The sequence below is a fragment of the Chiloscyllium punctatum genome, chromosome X, assembly GCF_047496795.1.
Source record: "Chiloscyllium punctatum isolate Juve2018m chromosome X, sChiPun1.3, whole genome shotgun sequence".
Lineage (NCBI taxonomy): Eukaryota > Metazoa > Chordata > Chondrichthyes > Orectolobiformes > Hemiscylliidae > Chiloscyllium > Chiloscyllium punctatum.
Genome location: NC_092791.1, coordinates 32,003,066 through 32,026,040, shown reverse-complemented (window position 1 = coordinate 32,026,040; position 22,975 = coordinate 32,003,066). Strand labels below are relative to the sequence as shown.

The following is a 22,975-nucleotide window of genomic DNA, read 5'->3' as shown; positions in this document are numbered from 1 at the left end:
CCAATAAAGGAAAGCATACCAAATGCCTCCTTCACTATCCTACCTACCTGCGACTCTACTTTAAAGGAACTCTAAACCTGCACTCCAAGGTCTCTTTGTTCAGCAATCTTCCCCAGGACCTTACCATTAAGTGTATCAATCCTGCTCTGGTTTGCTTTTCCAAGACTCAGCATCTCTCATTTATCTAATTTAAACTCCATCTGTCACTCCTCAGCTCTTTGGCCCTTCTGATCAAGATTCCATTGTACTCTGAGGTAACGTTCTTCACTGTCCACTACACCTCCAATTTTGGTGTCATCTGCAAACTTACTAACTATATCTCCTATGTTCACATCTCAATTATTTATTATAAAAGATGAAAAGCAGTGGACCTAGCCCCAATCCTTGTGGCATACCACTGGTCACAGGCCTCCAGTCTGAAAAGCAACCCTCCACCACCACCCTCTGTCTTCTACCTTTGAGCCAGTTCTGTATCCAACTGACTAATTCTCCCTGTATTCCATGAGATCTAACCTTGCTAACCGGTCTCCCATGAGGAACCCTGTCGAACACCCTACTGAAGTCCATATAGATCGCATTCACCACTCTGCCCTCTCCACTCATATAAACTTAAAAAAACACATATCTTCAAGTGTTTTGTGTAAAATCTGACTCAGTACAAACTGTAACAGTGTTGTTGTCTTTTACTGGTATTGGAACACCTATAAATAATGGACCTCTTAGAAATGTTCATCATGCTATCATGGTTTTTCCTTTATTTATTTCCTTAGATCCGAGTGAACAGCTCTGAGAAATTTAAAGTGAAGCAAGTCGATGATGAAAAGGAGCTAGAAATTGCAGGGGTGTGGAGTTGGATTATCGAGTCGACAGCATCCATGTTAAAGGAGAAAGTGAATGAAACTTACATTAGCATTGATCTTTTCAGCAACAAATCCTGCTTTAAAGTGGAACCGAGCAACACTGAGGCTTGGTATGACGTTCTGTTGACAAGACGTGAGTTTTTTTTTTATCATTTGATCTGTCATAATTCCTTGCATTTTGCAATTGTGATTGCAGCAGAAATTCACTTCCTTACTTTATATCTATGCTGCCATCTTCTCTCTAATAGAACGTCTTTCATAATGTTGAGGACTTTTTTGTATAAATGTCTTGCCAATTGTTTCTATCCACAGGCAGTTTCCTACAAATTGAATCTGAAGTTTTGTAAACCAAGCAACGGTTTAAAAACAGGGCAAATCAAAATACCCTCTTGATTTTGGTGAAATGCTTCCTGGAGACTGTGAGATATGTCCACCATATCATTGATTTTCTGAAAAACAGGGAACTATCACCCTACTGGAGTCCTTCTAACACAGGCTAAATGGTTCCAGAATTATATTTTTACAAGTAAAATAATACAAAGAAGCAGATTGACAAGCAAATTACAAACAAAGTATATTTATATTCTTGAATATAAAATATTCCTTTTTTATTCTTCTCTGGACAACTGTCTCTCTGAGATTCAGTCAGTCTGTGGTGTATGTTAGATGCAGAATATTTCATTCTTATATGTTGAATTGTACTGAGGTCGATGCCTACACACTTAAGCCCTCTCCACAACCTGATCCAAATGATTGTGCTTCACATATGTTTATCTACAGGCTATTTGACTGTGGATTATGGAAACTGCTTCATCTGAACTTGATGGTCCTGCGTAAATGTTTTTGGGGAGATAAAACAATAGTCAGTTCTAAATTATTTGAACAATTCAGAAAGAAGTGGGACTCTTTTTTAAAAAAAATCCTTTCTGGGTGAATTTTAAGTCTGCATATTTGTTGAACAACTTCACTGTGCATCCTTCTCAACTCCGTCCTATCCTTTCCAGGTTTTGATCCACAGCTGATCCTTATCTTCACTTTTGGGCTGCTGCTGTTCTTCTATTCTGAAACCTTAAGCAGGTAAGATAGAGGGAAAGAGTAAAATAATTTTGCACGAGCAAATAAATGTTAGAGACACGGCAAGCAAACTAGCTATGGTGATGGTTAGTGTATTGTTTTTTTGTTAAAAATAAGTAGTTGTCTGCTATTCTCATGGGTATTGATTTTTTTAAAGTTTTGAATATCTTACTTCAGATATGATCGAAACCTGCTGTCACTTTTTTTTTGATGATAAGAGAAGGGAATGTGTTGGCCTTCTGAAAATATTGTGTAGTATTCTACATGAACAGTTCATCCTTGTCCCCTTGCGCAAACTCTCACTTAGCCATCTGCTCAAATGTAGTCATCTAGAGGTTTCTATCTTTACCAAAGCCATTTCGACCACTTCTCACTTCCTTTTTAACAGCTACGTTGTCCTGCTTGCTGCAAGTCCTTCTGCAGTTCACTCCACCTCTGCAAAATGTGTCTGTTTCCTCCCCCCTCCCCCGACCCCCAACCCCCAACCATCCTTTTGTAATATTCTACAAATTCCAAATTTCTCTCGCCTTCCACCCATCTCAACCCAGGTACTGCACTTAACCCATTCAATGAATTTCTTGCCTGTCTTGGCCCTTGAGGTTCTTTTATCCCTACTGTTTCTATGGTATACTTCCTAATTCTATTCTTGAATCGAAAGGCCACAGGGTGGAGAACAATTTGTGCGTCAATGGCCTTATGTGTAACATTTAAAAGCAGCACAAGAATCTGATGCCTGAAACACTTTAGAAGTACATATCAAAAGTAGGTAGTGCATCTAAAAGCAATGCAAGACCCAGGCAGAAGTGGCAGCGCAATAAAAAGGCCGCAAAAGAACCAGGTGACAGCTGCACTGCAGCAAAGCAAACCTAAACACAGGCAAAAGGCAATTGAACAGGCCGTGCAGCAAAGTGCATCAGAATGCACAGCGCATTTTAAACGTAATGCAACACACATTCCAGGCAACCACAGATGTGGTTGGGATGAATGGTGCATTTAAAAACTTTGCAAGAACCAAGCAGCAATGGCATTGCAGTAAGGTGCATCAGAATGGGCAGCACATTTTCAACATAAAGCTATGCACATGCTAGGCAACCACAGTTGTGTTGCAAAGTACATCGGGATAAACAGTGCATTTAAGAACCTTGCAAGAGCTAAGCAGCAATGGCATTGCAGTAAAGCACATCAGAAAAGACAACACTGTCATACGCAATGCATGAGCCAAACAACAGCACCAAGACAGAGGTGAGGAAAATGTCAAAAAGTGATATCGACAACAAGCCCAGGAAGGAACAGCAGAACATCCAACTCAGTTAAGTAATTCATTTGTTTTACACCTTTTAAGCTTAAAAGGTAAATGAGTACATATAAATAGATCAGAATAATTAGCCAAATGTGTTAAATTAATATCTCTACATAGATTAAAAAATAAAGTCATTAATTAGATATTAAGATAAACGTTTGACGAATTAATACTAGGCCTAAAGTGAGTCCATTGGCTGTAGTTGAGTTCAAGGAACTTTAACATTTTAAGGATATAAAGGATAGTTTTCTGTAGAGTTAGTTGCAGAATACAGTCCGATCTTAGAGTAAAATTCAGGTGTGGTAAGGGGAGAGTGTGTCTCTGAGCCTGTGGGGTAAAGGGAACCAAGGGAAGATAGTGGAAGAAGCCTCACAGATGCATTCCTGTCCAACTTTGCATGACATAGAATCAAGGCAGGGAAATGAAGTTAAGCTGGAGATTGGCGATGGTCCGACTTGAACAGATGAGTGAACTTGCAGGCTCAATAGCCTCTTGCTTTCATACGTTGATTGTTCACCAGTAGATTAATGATGTGGCTTAATTATCTAAAATCTGACTGTCTTTTTCTTCTCATAACTGGAGGGTATAGTGAATGACAGCTATCTTCACCCCTGTATTCAAATTTTTGCCCTTTTTTGTGTCCAGCATCAAATGTGAGGTATGTGTAGATTTCTTCATCTCAAAGATAAAGACTATCTGTTTCCTTACTTGGCTTGATCCCACATCTCTTTCAGATTTTCCCTCATCCCTGACATTTCCCGATTTACCTTCTGATTGGTGGTAGTTCCAAATGTTGCGCTCTCATTGAGAGACCTATTTAGCTGTAACTATTTCTGCATGCCTCACTCGCTAAGGAGCATTGCATAATCAGATTTGAATTCTTAATAGAATCTGACCAATTCTCTTTGTCCTATTGCTACGACATGACCGAGGTTCAAGTCCAGTCCAGTGAGTTTTGATCTGAATAGGGCTTACTTTCTTGCATGAACTTTAGAGTGGAGAGAATCTAGTGAGTTTACTCCTGTTGCCTTTCCATGCCATCAAGTGAATGGCTCCGGATTTGAGGCCTGGTGTTAGTTAGCTGATCAAACTCTAAATTGGAATGTTGTGCTGAAGGTTGGGAAGAAAACATAGGAAAAGTTGACACAATAGGAAGGAGCAATTTCTTTTTCTTTCAAAAATAGTTTTGAATTTTGGTTGCAGCAATAAGAGTTTTGTTGGAAGTCTGTTTATAATTTTTGGCTTTTTGTGTTTATAGAAGATACCAGCTGGTGCTAGGGGAGATATGCTGTCATGTTGGTGTTGCTATTTTACATATAGATCAAACATATTTGACATTCTTCCTTTCAGGAGTCAGCTTTTCTTCTATACAACAGGAATGGGCTTTGGAGTTTTGGCTTCACTCCTCATTCTCGTCTTTGTCCTCGCTCGTTTACTGCCCAAGGTAGGTTGATGAGCACTTTTCCCGAGTGTGAAAAGTTTACTCATTTCTGTTTCTGTAACCTGTTTTGTGAGCATGACCTGCTACAGTAATTTAGTTTTTTTGTAATAATGATGAATATCTGAACATCTTCACATTTTTTGTAGCCGTTGTCACATTGGTGTTTCCAAACATAATGCATGCTTGGTACAAGGTGAAACCCATGTGAAATGTTCCCATCTCCAAAGAGGAGTAATTTCTGTACCACTGTGAATTTTGTCTTCAAAATACTTTTAGTGAACTTATAATATGCTGAATTAAGAGGAGTTATCTGCTATGTGTATTGCCGGAAGCTGGGTAGACACATTCCGAGTTTCTGTTTTATCCGAGATACTGGTGTATTTGAATGGGATAGTTTGCTGGTTAAGTGATTATTGTGAAGATTACTTTGGGGAAGAACAAAATTGACTGTTCAGAAAGTTGGAGTTTTCCTTTTGTATCTGAATGTTGCTTTGACTGTTCCACGATCCAGGATGAATGTTCCCCATGTAGTTAAACACCAAAGAAAATTGTTAACTTTTCAAATTTTTTTTCTCCCTTTACTTTGTAGAAAAGTTCTCTCTACTTGCTGATGGCAGGCGGTTGGTCCGTGTCTCTGTACCTGATCCAAGTGACACTGAGGAATTTACGTTTTCTGCTAAGAGAGTGTTGGCAGTATGTTTTAGGTGAGATAGTTTACTGTTTTTAATGTAGTAGACATAGAATTTATTATAAAATGACTTCCAGTAGTTTGATTCCTGCAACATCTCCATTTTCTTGGTGCAGAAGGAGGCCATTTAGCCCATGTCTGCACCAGTTCTCTGAGTGTTGTGACTTGGTAATATTCCCCTGTTTTTTCTCATAACTCTTCACATTGTTTGTGAGCATCCAATGCTCTTTTGAATGCCTCTATTGAATCTGCCTCTACCATGCTTCCAGACAGTGCATTCCAGATCCGAACTACTTGTGTGAAAAAGGTTTTTCCTGTGTTACATTGGCTTCTGCTCTGTTTAGACCCCTCATGATTTTGAAAACTTCTATCAGATCTCCAGTTAGCCTTCTTTTCTTCAAAGAAAATAGACCCAACTTCTCCAATCTATCTTCATAATTGAAGTTTCTCATCCCTGGAACCTTGCTTGTAAATCTTCTCCACTCTCCAATTCATTCATGTTTTTCCTGAAGTATGGTATCCAGAACTGTACATGATACTCCCACTGAAGTTAAACTTGTATAAGGCATTAGTTCAACATGACCTCCATTCTCTATGCTCCTATTAGTAAAGTGATAGCTTTTACTCTCATTTCAAAAGGATTTTGCAGCTAGTGACTTTACCTTCAGACCATTACTTCAATTGTATAATTATATTGGTGTTGAGGTTAATAGCCAAGGATGAATACACTGTCTTGAGATACTGAAACTACATTCTCTTAACACTGGATATAAAACCGTACCTCCCGTGATACTGGATAAACAAAACTGAGGCTAAGTCCTATCTTTGGAACTTTTATCTCCCAAGTGTTTTCTCCTTTCCATAAAAAAGCGTGAATGAGGCAAACGGCCTCCATGAGGTTCTGAGCTATATTTCCAGAGGAGAACTCAGTTTAATTGATTTGTGTTCTGTGTGAGGGACCAGATCAGAAACTCTCAAGCTCTAGTATTTTTTAACAAATGCCTTTGTGGGAAAAGAGCCAAAAACTCACTCAGCTCTTGGGAGTATGTGCAAGTTGTTTCTGCTTCCATTGTGTGGGATAGTTGATGGGAGACGATAAATGTCACATGGTGCCATTTGTCAATAGAATAACCATGGTATTGTACACAGCAGAAGAGGAATAATTGGCCAAATTGTGTGCTTGTTTAACTTTATCCAACATCCTTTCCTGAAGAAGGGCTCATGCCCGAAATGTTGATTCTCCTGCTTCTTGGATGCTGCCTGACCTGCTGTGCTTTTCCAGCAACACATTTTCAGCTAGCAAGGATGTTGCCAGGGTTGGAGGATTGGAGCTACAGGGAAAGGCTGAATAGGCTGGGACTGTTTTCCCTGGAGTTTTGGAGGCTGAGGGGTGACCTTATAAAATCATGAGGGGCATGGCTAGGGTAAATAGACAAGGTCTTTTCCTGGGATGGGGGACTCCAGAACTAGAGTGCACAGGTTTAGGGTGAGGGGGGAAAGATATAAAACCGACCTAAGGGGCAACTGTTTTCACGCAGAAGGTGGTGTGTGTATGGAATGAACTGCCAGAGGAAGTGGTGGAGGCTGGTACAATTACAGCATTTAAAAGGCGTTTGGATGGGTATATGAATCGGAAGGGTTTAGAGGGATATGGGCCTCGTGCTGGCAAATGAGACTAGATTGGTTTGGGATATCTGGTTGGCATGGACGGGTTGGACCGAAGGGTCTGTTTCAGTGCTGTACATCTCTGTCACTCTATTCCTCTAAGTGCTCTCTTTCTTAAAGCACAGTCTTCCTGTTTGATAATATTTCCAAATTGGAAGTGTTGTTGACTTTTATGGATTTATATTACTGAGTCATTAGTGTGTGTTTTTTTTTGCCTAGGGAACTGGTGTGTATCACATGGGAGGACAGTAGTGTAAAAAGCAAGAAAGTGCAGATTTTGATACTTGGAAAAATATTTCTGTTGTCTCCTCAGTGACATATGACATTCGAGCTAGCTAGGTGACCAACTTCAATCTCTACCAATGCTTTTGTCAGCAACAAAAATGTGAATTGAGAAGGAACCTGGTATTCACTCTTATTGTTTTTCCTCCTTTGTAATTGTTACAGTCCTTGAAGAGACCAGTTAACTTTTTAAGGAATGAATTCTCCAATGTCCAACAGAAATAACTGAAGGACAATTTTGTGCTTTAAGACTTTAATTGTAACAAACAAGCTAAAGTCAAGATAGACAAAATATTGCATAACATGCAACTAATACAGTAAGCTCAAGAAAAGATACCACTCGTAAACTAATGAACAGTTAAATATATGCTTGCCTAATGGTGTCTTTGTAACTATCATCAATTGTTGTAAGAACCTATCTGCTTCACTAATGTACTTCAGGGAAGGAAATCTCTCATCCTTACCTGGTCTAGCCTACATGTGACTCCAGACCCACAGCATAGTGTTTGACACTTAATGGGCCTCTGAAATGGTCCTAGCAAGCCAGTCAGTTCATGTGCCGATTAGAGATAGGCAACAAATGCTGTCCAGCCAGTGGCGTCAACATTCCATGAACAAAGGAAATACTTTTGATACATTTTTACTTTAATGTCACCCTTCCAGTAAATATGTAGCCTTAAGGATTAAGTTCCAAGCTTTTCAGCAGGCCCCCTTCTCTCTGGCAATGCTAAATTGAGTCTTCCAGTGTTCCTGGAAAATGATTTCATGTTGTCTTTGGAGTATCCTTGAGCCAACTTTTAAAAAAAATCTTTTGTGGGTGTCACTAGCTCGGCCAGTATTTATTGCCTGTCCCTAATTGCTGCTTGTACTGACTGGGTTGTTGGGGCCATTTCAGAGGGCAGCAGCACATTGCTATGGGTCTGGAGTCACATTTAGGCCAGACCAGTTAAGGATGGCAGATTTTCTTCCCTAAAGGGCATTAGTGAACCCAGTGGGTTTTTATGACAATCAACAGTAGGGTTACGTGTTTGCCATTAGGCTCACATTTTATTCCAGATTTTTATTGAATTCGTATTGCGTCATCATGGTGGGATTTGAGCCAGTGCCCAGAACATTAGCCTGGGATTATGGATTATTAGTCCAATGCTATTACCATTATGCAACCACTTTTCTCCAGTAGCAAGGCCCACTTCAGTGACTCCTTATTCCTTAATTCTCTTCCAGCAGAAAACTCATTCTGACGAACATCCTGCTTGGTTGCTAATTCAAAAAAAAAACACAAGTTTTACCACTGACCTCCCCCCTCCTCCCCCACACCCACACAAAAAAAAACTTGCTCTCACTATCTAGGGCGAGGGGGCGGAGGAGAGAAAACAATAGTTGGCCCTGGTAAAATACCATGTTTGTACCAGTAAAAAGGTACTTTAACACTCTTCTGCCTTCATTATTCTGCCAGCCCCCCTCACTTTGCCAAATAGTAGTGTTGAGTGTACCTGCCTCCTGTTAGCCCTTGGTTATTAGCACAGTGCAAATGAGAAATTACCTAGACTGTGACATACAGATTATGAAGCTAAAACAGATATTATGTAATTTTATGAAGGTTTTTCTTCCTATACTATTGCTGTTTCAGGTTATGTGACAATATCTGCCTTTGTCAGTTTTGCTGTCTGTTATAAGTATGGTCCACTGGAGGAGGACAGAAGTATCAATCTTCTAAACTGGGCCCTACAACTCATTGGACTGTTACTAATATACTTTGGTATCCAAGTACAACAAGTTGCTCTGGCACTCATCATTGTAGCTTTCTGCATCAAGAACCTAGAGCGTCCACTTAGGTGGATGTACACGGCATACAAGTAAGTATTTTGTGTAGAAACTCTTCCCTGAAATTTAAATAACTTAATGTTCAGCTGTGAGCAAATGGACAAAACCAGATTTGTTGTCCTTTTGTTTGGAACAAGTGAATCACATTGTCTGCTTTGTAGCAGAGTAATGCCAGAGAAAACTAAAACTAATTATTGAAGAGAATATCTTGACACTGGTTTTGGAAAAGGATTCATGACGCCAATGCTAGATGTACAGCAATAACGTGGAGAACAGAATTTGAATCCAAGTCTTGATTTGCATTTCTACTTGAGATAATAATATGTTTATGCAGTGCCTTTTAATATAGAAAAACATCCTAAGGCACTTCAGAGATGTAATCACAAAATGATTTGCCAAGCCCATGAAGAAAACCAGGTGACTAAAAGCTTGGTTGATGTGGTAAGTTTTAAGATGATTCTTAGAGGAGTTTGGGAAGGGGTATTTTGAGGACACCAGTTTGTGTCTTTATACCAGTATCAAGTAACTTTCAGAAATTGTTCTGTGCTGCTTTCACTACATAGCTGAGTGACTGTAATTGGAACTGTTGTTTTTTTTCAGAAAAGTAAAAATGATAAAACGAAGGCATTAAGTTACACCCCCAAGGAATGCAGAGGTTCAAGAAGGCAGCTCAACACCACCTTTTCCAGAGCAGAAAGGAATGGATGTTGAATTTTGAGCTAACCAGCAATCCCAAGAATGAACTCATAAATTGAGTTGTTTAACGAGAGTGCACGTTTCCAATAGGCATTAATGCATTGCTATGCAATGATGCCTTGCTTACATTGCTGACCCTGTTAGTATTGTACCAATAGGCACATCACTGCAATGTTATGAAAGAAGGATAATTTAGAGACAGCACCTGGGACAGGTTGTAAATAGGTAAAGGCCTGGAAATCATTTAATCATTTGTCCTTAAGATTGTTTAATGGCTCCTAAAATGCATAGAGAACTTGGCAAAATAATTTAGTTTCCGGTAAGGATTCTGGTCATTTGATGGACTGGTCCTTTTGATTTGTCTAAATTCAAATAATTTTTAAGTGTATAATAAACATATACTCTTAAAATCAGGTGATTTTGGGTACATACTGAAGAGGAGAAAGTGTTGACTGTTGCAAGGTAAACCCTGGAATTGGAGAAAAAGGGGAAAAAAACACTCCTTAATAATTGGTGATGTTTCAAAATTTTTAAACTCTAATTTTAGACAAGTGTTCAAGATAAGAGGCAAGCCAAAACCCCGAAAGCTTCTAACTGAGGAGGAATATCAGAGGCAAGGAGAAGTAGAAACGCAGAAAGCCCTGATGGAGCTGCAACACTACTGCAGTAGCCCTGAGTTCAATGCATGGAAAATGGTGTCCAGACTTACAACACCAAAGAGGTAATGCTTATCATTAAAATGTATTTAAATACTCTTTCTCTATTCCCTAAGAAACATGGGCAAAAAGCCTGTTTCAGGCCCTCGAGCTGGTAGTTGGTTGATGTGCAAGACCTTGGATAACTTTTTTTTTCTCATTTCACCTTTTGGTTAAAGAAGCATCCAAGCCTTAGTTAATTATCTGCCCTTGATCGTACAACTGAGATCAGGTGTCCTTGAAACTGAGCCCTGCTATTCCTGGGGTCATCACAAATGTTCAAAATTTTAAAGTACTCAAAACTACCCATTTGACCTGATTTTCAGACCCAGCTTGATAGAAAGCATGGAGCAGGTTTCTGTACTTAATGAGCATTATTATTTATTACAACTAATTCGATTATAGCAACAGGTAAACCATTCTGAACCATTGACATATAACAAATAATTGACATACAATTAAAATTCTAATCTCCATATAAACTCCCTTTTACACAGACATACAAACATGGAAAGAACACCTGGAAGGAAGGAAACAAAAACTGGATAAACAGTTCGGTAGACTTCTGACTTTCCTTTTCCAAATACTTCCACTGATTTGCAAGAGGCACAGGGCAGTTGGTTCACTTTTAAAATGTTTGATTTATCAATTAGAAGTTTCACCTTACAGCAACTGCTGAAGGAAAGATTAACTGGATTTCTTCAGGTTTGAAGTGAGTTTGACTGCAGTCCAGTGTGTCAGCTCCTGAGCTATAACTTGTTCAATTACCGTAGTCTTTGATGATGGTAAGTATCGTAAAGGTCCCCATCGGCAGCTCCCTTTGTCTAGATCAAAGTGGTGCTGGAAAAGCACAGCAGGTCAGGCAGCATCTGAGGAGCAGGAAAATCAACGTTTCAGGCAAAAGTCCTTCATCAGGGCTTTTGCCCAAAACATCGATTTTCCTGCTCCTCAGATGCTGCCTGACCTGCTGTGCTTTTCCAGCACCACTCTGATCTAAACTCTGGTTTCCAGCATCTGCAGTCCTCACTTTTGCCTAGCTCCCTTTATCTGCCTGTCCTTCTCTCCCTTTGGGCTCTCTCTCCATCTATCACTTACTCCTTTCACCCACCCTGGCTGTCTTCGGTATATACCAGCTTTTTGCTAGCTACTTTCTGAAGAAGGGCACCAACCCAAAATGTTAACTGTGCTATCTGTCCAAAGATGCAGTCGGACCTGCTGAGTTTCTCCAGCAATTTCTGTTTTTGTTGTATTTCCAGCATCCACCTTCTTTATTTTATTTCAGCTATTTATGATGCTTGACAAGAGTGCTGGCTTACTTGCTTTCAAACCTTGCAGGCATCCTTTCAAAACGCTAGCTTTAAAATGGTTCTTTCTTATTTCACAATTTACAAAACACAATAAAAAGACATAATCCTTGCATTAGTATTTTGGTATGTGCAGAAATTGCAGATTGTAAATGTGCTGTTTTCTTTGTGGGTTGATGCACGCAAGTTGAGTGTCAGCACTGTATCCAACTCCAAATTAAAACCCAGAAAAGCCTAAAAGATTAAATAATGAAGGGTGATCTGACCCATCAAGCCTGCTGCTTTCACAGACTGAATTTGCAAAAATAATTTTTCCTAGCTTTAACCACATCCATCAAGATGGTAAGATGTCAGAGAACGTGATTCTTTTTTGTAAGAAAAATTCTAATTATTGGTCAAGACTCTTGCTTGACTTCTGCAACGTTCACTTGGTGCCATATTGGAGAGATGCATTGTCTTTACACCTACTTGTCATGGTTGGATAACGAAGTGTGAAAACTGCAATGTGCGAATATCGAGGAAGCTAAGCTTTTTGGGGTGGGTGGGGGGGAGGAGATCACACTTCATTCCCTGAGTAGTAAGTTCTGTAATGAAAGGTCAAAGTGGCTATCTGGAATATTTTATTATTTATCATTTCCTGGATATCAGCAGGCCAGCATTTGTTACGCATCCCTCATAGTGCTCAAACTGAATATGTCACTGGGCCATTTCAAAGGGACAATTAAGAGATCCCCACTGTGAGTCTGAAGTCACATGGAGGTTAGATTAGGAAAGGATGATAGATTTCCTTCACTGAAGGACATAAATGAACCAGATGGGTTTTTATGACAATCAACAGTGGTTTCATGAACACCATCACTGATCACCTTCAACACCAAATTTATTAACAGAAGTTAAATTTCACCAGCTGCTGTCTGAGATGCCAAGTGCATTGCTGAGTGAGAGATCACACAGGCAGAAAGCTCCTATATTTGATCTCTGGTCCGGTATATAGTTGATCTCGTATGGCATGATGGTAAGAGTGCTGAAACTGACCTCCGTACTCTAGGCTTTGGAGAGTTCATGCCAGCCAGGGTTTCTGCTTCTGGCTGCGCTCTAATGGCATATTGAAAACTGTGGCTGTGGACACAAGGAGAGGAAGCTGGGTCAGAAGATCCAGTTTCAAGTCCCACCCACCTCTGAGGCATGTCTTAACATGTCTACGCACATTTGATTAAATATATTGGGGTCTTACGGTGCAGCTGTGGTGTCCCTACCTCTGGGTTCCAGATTCAAGCTTCACCTGCTCCGGAGGTGTGTTGTATCATGTCCAAACAAATTGATTAAATTAAAATAAAAGGAAGATAGGATCCAGTTGTCATTGCCCCTCTGTTGAGCTGGCTGCTGACATACATAATCTACAGATACAAACGATAAGTGTCTTGTTAGATATCAGACGCCTCTTGGGTCTTAAAGATCCATGCTTTGGAATAGAGAGGGGAAAGTGTGTTTGCATAATTTGTGGATAAAGTGATTCTAGGACCAACTGATGCTCTTTCTAAAATTGTCGGTTTGTCTTTTTAATAACTGCATGAAGTGTTGTATTTTGAAATTTTCAAAATGTTTATTGTATGTTTTTTAAAAATCTTATTTGTAACCGTTTTTTGATTTTTTTTAATAGCTGTTAAGTTTGGGATATTGGTATAACAGAGGAATCTATGTCTCATCCTGCAGATTTGCTGACTTTGTTGAAGGAAAGTCTCATCTCAATCCCAACGAAATTTCTGTTCATGAACAAGAATATGGATTAGGTGGATTATTTTTAGAGGATGAAATCTACGACAATGGTTTCGATGATGACGAATCTTGAGACTGGGCCTAGATAGTACATGTTCCCCAATCGGAGTGAGATCTGTGTATCAAAACCAAGCTCGCTTCCATACTGGAGGAGGCTGCTTGTGCTGCTTCATGCTTGACTTGTCATTTGAAATATTGAAATGATCAAAAAGACAAAAAATTGCAAATGTACATTCAGCAATTCATTTAATTCAATGGAATGTTTCCAAACTGGACTGGATTAGAAGGACTGGAACTGATGTGCTGTGTGCAGCAAGTTTGGATTAAGTTTGCAAAAATACTCTCAAAGGTTTGGTGTAGTGTCCCTGAATTTGGTCCCTTCTCAGGTGTTGCTATTTTTAATGACTTTACTGACCAGTCCTTGACTTTTAAGAATGTCACTGATGCACTGCTTGGAGTTCAAGGAAACCAACAGACATAAATACACTGTGGAAACAATAGTTGCTATGATCTATAGGGGTGGGAAATGAAAACCACAAGTAGCAGTTTTGAATTTTTTAACTGAGAGAAATCTTTCAAAAGCCTAATTGAATTTTCAAAAATGTTTAATTTTTTTCTTATCTAAATTTAGCTTCTAAAATACATTTTACTTTGAAACTCTGACAGCATCACTCTTTTTCTGTTTATTGCTTAGCAGTGGAAAGGTTGGATACAGACTATACAAGTTTCTTCAGTTGAATAACTGCGTGTACAGTGGAGGCAGATTTTGGCAGCTCAATTGTTACTATTTGATTTTTTTTAAGTGAACTATTTGCTATTGTTTTAATGTCAGTTTCTTACTGTGTGCTTTATACAAAATGTGAACCTCTAACTGAGAATATAAAGATTAACTGTAGCGATATATTCAACCAGATTATATCAACTCTGATGTCACCAAGTTGCCAAGACTTTGATGTTTGTAATTTATACATTTGCAAACAACACCTTTCAGAGCTCCTTTTTCAAAACATGAAGCAGTACAGTATAAGGAATTGTGACAAGTTTTTCTTGTAGCAGTTGTCATTTTTAAACTATTTGATCACATGTTTTGGGTCTTGTGCTGGTAATTTTCCTTTCCCTGATGCTGCATGGGGGTTAGATTTAATATTTTAAAAAAGTGAACTATCTTTAGCTGGATGACAATATCTTCTGTCCTTAAAGTAGCTTTAAAGCAAATCAGGTCCAGTAACATATTTTTAAAAAATTCTTTCACTGGATATGTTCTATCGTGGGATGTAGCACCACTGGCAAGGTTAGGATTTGTTGTCCTTGAAGATAATGGTGAGCTGCTGTCTTGAACCATCTGGTGCAGGAGTACATAACCTTGGGCATTCCTTCCCACAATAGTGAAGGAAGAGCGATACAGTTCCAAGTGAGGATGGTGTGTGATGTGGAGAAAACCTGCTGTTGGTTTTTCTGCGTGTCATCAGCCCTTTGTCCTTCAAGGTGGTGGAGGTCACCTGTTTGGAAGGTCCAGTCAAAGGAATCTTGGTGAATTGGTGTAGTGTATTTTGAGGATAGTACATTGTGTCACTTCTGTCTTTTGGTGTTCCAGACAATGAATGTTGAATGTGGTGGATAAGGTGTTGATCAACTGTCTGTTTTGTCCTGCATGGCCTCAAAGAGGAATATTTAAATTTGAGATGGAGGGCTGCTTTGTCTTCATTTGTTGGGTGTGGGTCTACCTCCACCAAATGGACGGTTCACGAAAGCAGCTCATCATTATCTTGAAGGTAGCTCGGGATGGGAAATAAATGCTGACCCAGCCATCAAAGCCACCACATCTCATGAATGCCAAACTTCTGGTTGAGGCCATGCTCATCCAGGCAAATATTATATTTCTTCACACTACTGACTTGTGCCTTATAGACAATGGGCAAGTTTTGGGAGCCAGGAGATGAGTTACTTGAAGAATTCCCAGTCTCTTATCTGTTCTTGTTACCACAATAGTTAATGGTTGGTAAAGTTTCTCATAATTGGTAGCATCCAGAATTTGATAGTGGGGGGATTTGGTGACGGTAATGGTTGGATTCTGTTTTGTTGGAGAGCATTGTTCATTGTTCAGCACTTGTGGTCCAAGTGTCACTTCCCATTTAAGCCTAAATGTTTTCCTGGTCTTGCTGCACATTCGCAGACTGCTTTAGACATAGTCATAGAAATGTACAGCACGAAACAGACCCTTCGGTCCAACTCATTCATGCCAACCAGATATCCTAAATTAATCTCATCCTGTTTTCCAGCACTTCACCAGATCCCTTTAAATTCTTCCTATTCATGAAGCCATCCAGATGCCTTCTAAATGTTGTAATTGTAATAGCCTCCACCACGTCCTCTGGCAGTTCATTTCATACATGCACCACCTTCTACATGAAAAAGTTGACTGTTGGGTCCCTTTTTAAATCTTTCCCTTCTCACTTTAAACCTATGCCTTCTAGTTTTTGACTCCCCTGCCCTGGGGAAAAGACGTGACTATTCACCCTATCCATGCCCCTCATGATTTTATAAATCTCTAGGGCATTACTTTGAGGAACTCCTGCAGAAATATCCTGGGACTGAGATAATTGACCTCCAACAAGTACAATGGCCTTCCTTTGTGACTCCAACCAGAGGGGTGTTTTTCCATACATTCCCATTAACTTCAGTTTTGGCAGGGCTCCTTAAAACCACACTCTCATCAATGAATTACTAGATCTGTCCCATTCAGCACAGTGAAACAGCCACAGTATGAAGAAGGGTGTTCTTACTGTGAGGATCAAACTAACTTTCACAAGGATTAAACTACATTTACTGCTACGCAGACAGGTGCATCTGTGACAGGTAAATTGGTGGGGTGAGGACTACTGGGTTGTTCCCTTCATCTGCTACAGGCCGAATGTAGCAGATGTATTTTTCAGAACCCTGCCATGTCAGTTGTGATGCTGTTGAGCCACTCTTGGGTGATGGACGTTGAAGTTGCAACTCTTGTGCCCTTGCCACCCTTGGTGTTTTCTCCAAATGTTCCACAGTGAGAAGTATTGATTCATCAGCTGAGGGAGGGTAGTAGGTGGTATTTAAGAAACTTGCCAATGTTTGAACGTAGGCCATGAGATTTTATTCGATCTGGAGTCAATGTTGAGGGCTTCATAGCCATTTCCCTCCGACTGCTTGTCACTGTCCTGTTGCCTCAATTGGGTCTGTCCTGCCAGTTGGACAGATGTACTCATGGGTTATTGTCTGGAAGGTATGATTTGGTGTGTATGACTATGTCAGCCCTTTGGTTGACTGGTTTGTGGGACAGCTCTCTCAATTTTAGCAGAAGCCCCAATGTGCTAGTAAGTAGGACTTTATAGGGTCAATAAGTGTACCTAAGTCATTGCTAAGTGGTCTGCCAGTTTCATTCCTTTTCGACTCTTCTGTGGCAGTTTGATTCAACTGAGTGCTTGACTCAAACATTTCAGATGGCATTTAAGAGTTGACCACATTCCTTTGGGTCTGGAGTCATGCACAGACCAAACCGAGTGATTAGAAATCTTTAAATTTCTTAGTCTGTTGTACAACAGCATTATCAGCTCCCTGTGAACAATGGGAAAGATGTAGGAATAACTGAAAGCAAAAGTAAAATGAACTATCATTCCGGTGATGACATATGCTTTAAATTTGTAATTCAAAACAAGGTTACTCTTTTCAAATAGTTGACACATTTCCCCTTGTTTTATGGAATTGATTGCAATTATTGATGAACTATTTTCTGCATACAATATTCAATGCACTCTATACTTCTGTTTCAGTTGAGAAAAGACTGAGGGAAAACTATTAGGCTAAGCTCCCCTGTTCTCCAAATGTTACTAGAGGAGATTCTGTTGCCTCTTTTTTTTCCCATTGTGAGGCACCTTTTTTCTTTAAAGTGGAAATAAATACTGCTGCTTGCCAGAATTCTGCAAGCCACAAAGTTTACAATTTTAAGAATGGCCAGAATTAACTAAGAAATATTAAAAATACCTATTAATTGAATTTTGATGCTATGAACTATATCCAGATTGTGGCCAACTGAATAAATTGAATTGCACGGTCAACCTGGAAGCACATAAACAAATTGGAAATGTTGCAATATCATGGTTTACATTAAGTATCCTGCTCCTGATCTGGGAGTGAAATTGTGACACTGATGAGGTACTGCTGGTTACCTAGATATAGTGTGACGGAGTGTGAGCTACCACCAGATTCACCCACAATTCAATGCAGCATATTTCAATACACTTTTTTTCCTCTGCTAGCTTCCATCACCTGGAAAAAAAGGGACGTTTTCCAGTTTTGTCCAGTGATATAATGCTGCTGCTGAGCGTGTGTTGTAGATTAACATTCCTATGGATAACTAAGAAAAACCATGTCAGCCAGCATGGTAAAGTGTTGACAGTGTTTAATATTTGGAGGAGGAGCAGAAGAAACATTTACTGTTGCAACTGTTTTCTATTAGGTCTGTGGAGCTGCAAGGTCGAAATCTGGGATTGTTGATGTGTATGTCGTGATGGCTTAAATAACATTATTAAAATTCAAATGTAAAAGTAACAGGCAATTCTGCAGTTCTGAAAAAGCCACACACTAGACTTGAAATGTTAACTGCTTCTTTTTGGATGCTGCCAGACCTGCTGACATTTCTCCAGCATTACATTTGTCTCAAGATTTCCAGCACCTGCAGGATTTTGCTTTTTATTAATGGGCAATATCTGCCTGGTTATTGCATGATGACTATTAGCCATTAATGCTGTCGAATACTTTCAGTTTTGGAGAAAATGCACTGGGATATTTTATTTTATTGATGCTTGAACTGTAATAAACACTGCAGAAAATATCATTGTTTTATTTATATATTCATTTGTGAGAAGTGTTTAATGAATGGGAAGAGGAGATTTTTTTTCCCCCTTCTATAAAAGGCATTTTTGTACATAATACTCAAACTTAAATGATCTGCAAAGGATAAACAGGTAGGTAAATTGCTGTCTGCGTTCTGGTGATCAGGTAGCACCTGTCTTTTTGTGTGCTATCTTCCTTGAATGCCATGATCGACATTGAGAATTCTGAACTATTGGTACTTTCGTGATGCACAAAACATTGCTTTGCTCCAGGTTTGGTGACTGTTATAAGCTGAAGTACTAAGGTAGGACAGCAGAAAAGTGAAAGTTTATTGCCTTAGTTTGCTAAATTTTCAATCCCAGCTGTATTCACAAGGATTTAAAGTTGTTATGCACTGGAGCCAAGGATCCAGTGTGGATTTTAGATTAATGATTCGATGGGGATGGGGGTGGGGGGTTTGGGGTGAAAATAAGCCAACAAAAAGGTCTGTGTACAATACAAAACTATGTATAGGATTTCAACAGCAATGGAGGTAAAATATTAGAATGAAGGAAAATATTAGAATACAGTTAGCACCCAAGATTGTTTTGCAATTCAGCGTTGAGACAAATGAGCCAGGATCCACCTGTCTTAGCTGCTTATTCCTTTATAGCTGACCCAGTGGTGGAGAAAGGTAATTTCTGTTTCTGCCCCTAAATGGCCTCACTATAATGTTAACATTATTTATTCCCATTTAAATTCCCCCACCAGAGGAAATGACTTATCTGTACCAAATTGATTTAACCTTTTTATAATTTAATACGTTGGTTAATTATCCCCAAGTGTTCTAAATACAGTTGACTATGTGAGGCAAAATTAAAGTTTTTTTTTCTGAGGAGTTAGCTTTTGTAATTAACTTCTTCAAGATAGAGTAGTGAAGGCAGGGTCATTGAATATACTCAAGGCTTAACTAGATTTCTTTAAGCTACAGAGGTTTTAGAGAACTAGTCATAATCGAATTAATTTAACTTTTTATTGAATAGTAGACCAGATGCAAAGGTCTGACTAGTATTCCTACCTGCTCCTATTTCTTTCGTTATGTTCTAAAGCTGTAGGTAACCTTGCCTCATTCAATTCACGGTTACGCTGGTACTGCGCTTGCGCTGGGATGTGTGACGGCACGTCCGGCTTGCACCGGAAGTGGAACTAGAGTCCCTCCTATGTCGCTGCCACCGTTCTCAGAAACTGGTTGAAAAGGGTGGTTTTGTTTGGAGTGGAAACGTTGAAAGTGCCACTTTACCGCAGTCGGGGACAGTTTAGCTCGACTGCGTCGGGCTGCCGCTACTTTTTTTCCTTGATGCTGTGAGTGGAACGGTCGCTTGAAACTGAGGTGAGAACGGTTCCCGTGACATTCGGAAAATCAAACCCCCTAACTGAATCCAAACAGAAAGGGGGAGGGAGGCTCGCGCATCATTCTAAACTGACAGAAGGAGCAGCCAGTCACAGCGGGACATTTAGCTCACGCCTAGACCTGCAGCCAATCAGAAACTGGGAGGTGGGTGCTGTTTTTCAAGGGGCGTTTCCCTTTCACCCGTCGTTAGGCTGTAAATATCCTAATTGCCAAAGGACTAGCATTTGTTTTCAGCGTGTTTTTAGAAGCTTAGAGTATACATCTCCTGACGTTAGATCAGAGAAAATATAAATCGTTTTGATTTTGCCGAAAGGTTAGTGTAAGTTCTTCTCAACCGCAAATAAATATTAAATAAGGCTAGTTTCTGTTATCCTAAAATGGATTGGGGTCTTATTAGTATGTCGTTTAAATAAATTTTCACACTTGATAATCAGTTTGTTTCAAGTCGGTTAAATTGATCTAGTGAATGCGGCTGTTTCAATTAATAATGTGACCAAAAAATTTGAGCCAAATGTAAAGAAAACAGAATCGGAAAATGGGGTGAACTGGTTGTCATGAGCTAAAATTACAACTCCATCATTGGTGAAGCATTGAATGGTGAAGCAAACTAGATGAGCTGAATGGCTTATTTCTGCTCCTGTGTCTCATAGTTCTATTGAAGACTGGTATAAATGCCATGTCCTGCCACTGTTTTGCATGTGAAAGTGTTAAAAATGTGCAAGTTCACTGAAGACTGGCCTATAAGCAAAATGTATTGTTAAAACTACTTGTAACACTGCATAAAATTACTTGTTTCTGCCCCATGTTCCAAATTGCATTAGTTTCTTCTTTAAAACCTGATAACAAAACAACCACCCAAAGCTTGTTACATAAATATGTACATTTACATTTGGTATTATCTCTTAATGGCAACAATGAAAAGTAGACTGTTCACACACTGGGTATTTTCAGCCTTATGTATTTTCACTCTGCCTCGGGTAATATTCATTGGTCAAGTCATTGCCATCTCTACTTATGTACACATTGTTCTCCACTTTTTACAATCATTTAAATGCTGACCAACTTTCAAAGATTAGTGTGAGAAGGTGAATTGTTTAAGCAGAGTTTTAAAAGAGGGGTGAAGGTAAGTTGGAGGGAGGGGTGCAAAAATAAAAGCCAGAATTGAAGTTTGTGAGCCCCCTCTATTCGGTCAGCTAATAGTAAATGCTAGGCTAATTTGAAAGCTACATTGTATTTTTGACTCTTATTGACAGCCACACCTCAACAACCTGGGAAGGTGTAGTGATTGTTCCTGTGAAAATTATTTTTCTACTTTAGAATGATACAGATTTATATTGAAATCTTTACCAGACCAATTAGATTCAGCAGTACTGCAAAGACATTTTATTAAAACAAAACTTGGTTTGCAATTGGTTTTGAAAACTAAAATTTAGCCATTATACTTTGGTATGTTTGACTGTGAACACACCCATGATTTAGTTTAATGCTTCCAAAATGTAACAGCAAATTGTCTAGCAATTCTGTCAGGCTATGGTGAGGTCTTGGGAGTGTTTGGGAGGTAAGAGTGTCAAACAAATTGTCATATAGGTCTTGTACATGTGATCACATGGGGAGTCCTATGCTCCTGGGCACCTTTTTACTAAAAAATTCTCATTTATGGTTTTGAGCCCGCTTCTCATCTGTATTAATGAACTCATCTGTAGTGTACAAAATCCCATGCAAGGACTGCACAAAACACTACATCGGACAAACAGGAAGACAGCTAACGATCCGTATACACGAACACCAACTAGCCACGAAACGACACGACCAGCTATCCTTAGTAGCCCCACACACAGACGACAAGCAACATGAATTCGACTGGGACAACACTACCATTATAGGGCAAGCCAAACAGAGAACAGCCAGGGAATTCCTAGAGGCATGGCACTCATCCACAGACTCTATCAACAAACACATCGACCTGGACCCAATATACTGGCCACTACAGCGGACAGCTCGAACTGACAACCGGAAGCGGCAGAGACAGGCCACTATAAATGCCGGAGGAAACGTCACAGAAGCGCTTCACAGGAGGCTCCCAAGCACTGAGGATGTCACCTAGACAGGGGACGAAACGTTTGCAAGACAAATTCCCAGCTCGGCAAACAGAACCACAACAACGAGCACCCGAGCTACAAATCTTCTCCCAAACTTTTGTATTAATGAAACAGCATTAAGTCCCAATATTAAATATGGAATCAAAAGTTATGGAGAAAATGCAGGAAAGTGGAGTTGAGGATTATCACATCAACCATGGCAGACCAGACTCTATGGGCCGAATGGCCTACTTCTGCTCTCATCTTATGGCCTTATGATGGGAATACTATATAATGGAAGAGAATTATGGTAGTTTTGGAAGATTTTATATTTGTGATTGGGTTTTAGCGGAAACGTAAGCTGTAATCACAATGAAGCAATCGCCTAGTGTTATTGTCACTAGATTATTATTGGATGTAAATTTGTTCACTGAGCTGGAAGGTTCATTTTCAGATGTTTTGTCACCGTACAAGGTAACATCATCAGTGAGCCTCCGGTGAAGCATTGGTGTGAGTGACCCGCTTTCTATTTGTGTTTAGGTTTCCTATGGTGTTAATCCAGCAACTCAGATAATGTTTTGGGGGTATGGAGTTTAATTTAGATAAATGCAAGGTGCTGCATTTAAGGAAAGCAAATTTTAGCAGGACGTATTCACTTAATGGTAAGGTCCTGGGGAGTGTTGCTGAACAAAGAGACCTTGGAGTACAGGTTCATAGATCCTTGAAAGTAGAGTAGAATCTTGCCGATAGTCATAGTGATGTACAACACAGAAACAGACCCTTTGGTCCAATTCGTCCATGCCAACCAGATATCCCACCCTAATCTAGTCCCATTTGCCAGCACCCGGCCTATATCCCTCCAAACCCTTCCTATTCATACATCCATCCAGGTGCCTTTTTAAATGTTGCAATTGTACTAGCCTCCACCACTTTCTCTGGCAACCATTCCATACGTGCACCACCCTTGGTGTGAAAATGTTGCCCCTTAGGTGTCTCTTTTTAATATCTTTCCTTTCTTCCCCCTCTAGTTCTG

The 22,975-nt window shown here is 39.7% G+C and overlaps 2 protein-coding genes across 4 annotated transcripts in view; both read left to right on the top strand.

Moving 5' to 3' along the window:
* nemp1 (nuclear envelope integral membrane protein 1) overlaps nucleotides 1-14,726 on the top strand; it is a 33,800-nt gene extending 19,074 nt beyond the window's left edge. Inside the window, exons 3-9 of the mRNA XM_072567392.1 lie at nucleotides 771-993; nucleotides 1,865-1,937; nucleotides 4,585-4,678; nucleotides 5,265-5,379; nucleotides 8,941-9,166; nucleotides 10,378-10,551; nucleotides 13,543-14,726. Coding sequence (XP_072423493.1) covers nucleotides 771-993; nucleotides 1,865-1,937; nucleotides 4,585-4,678; nucleotides 5,265-5,379; nucleotides 8,941-9,166; nucleotides 10,378-10,551; nucleotides 13,543-13,678 — 1,041 coding nt within the window. The 3' untranslated portion in view covers nucleotides 13,679-14,726. The remainder of the gene's footprint in view (nucleotides 1-770; nucleotides 994-1,864; nucleotides 1,938-4,584; nucleotides 4,679-5,264; nucleotides 5,380-8,940; nucleotides 9,167-10,377; nucleotides 10,552-13,542) is intronic.
* Nucleotides 14,727-19,690: 4,964 nt separating this feature from the next.
* The window catches only part of dnajc14 (DnaJ (Hsp40) homolog, subfamily C, member 14), a 41,895-nt gene continuing 38,610 nt past the window's right edge, over nucleotides 19,691-22,975 (top strand). Inside the window, exon 1 of one of the 3 annotated variants that reach the window (XM_072567389.1) lies at nucleotides 19,691-19,843. The gene's annotated coding sequence lies outside the window, so the exon portion shown is untranslated. The other 2 variants (XM_072567390.1, XM_072567391.1) reach the window with 2 other exon arrangements.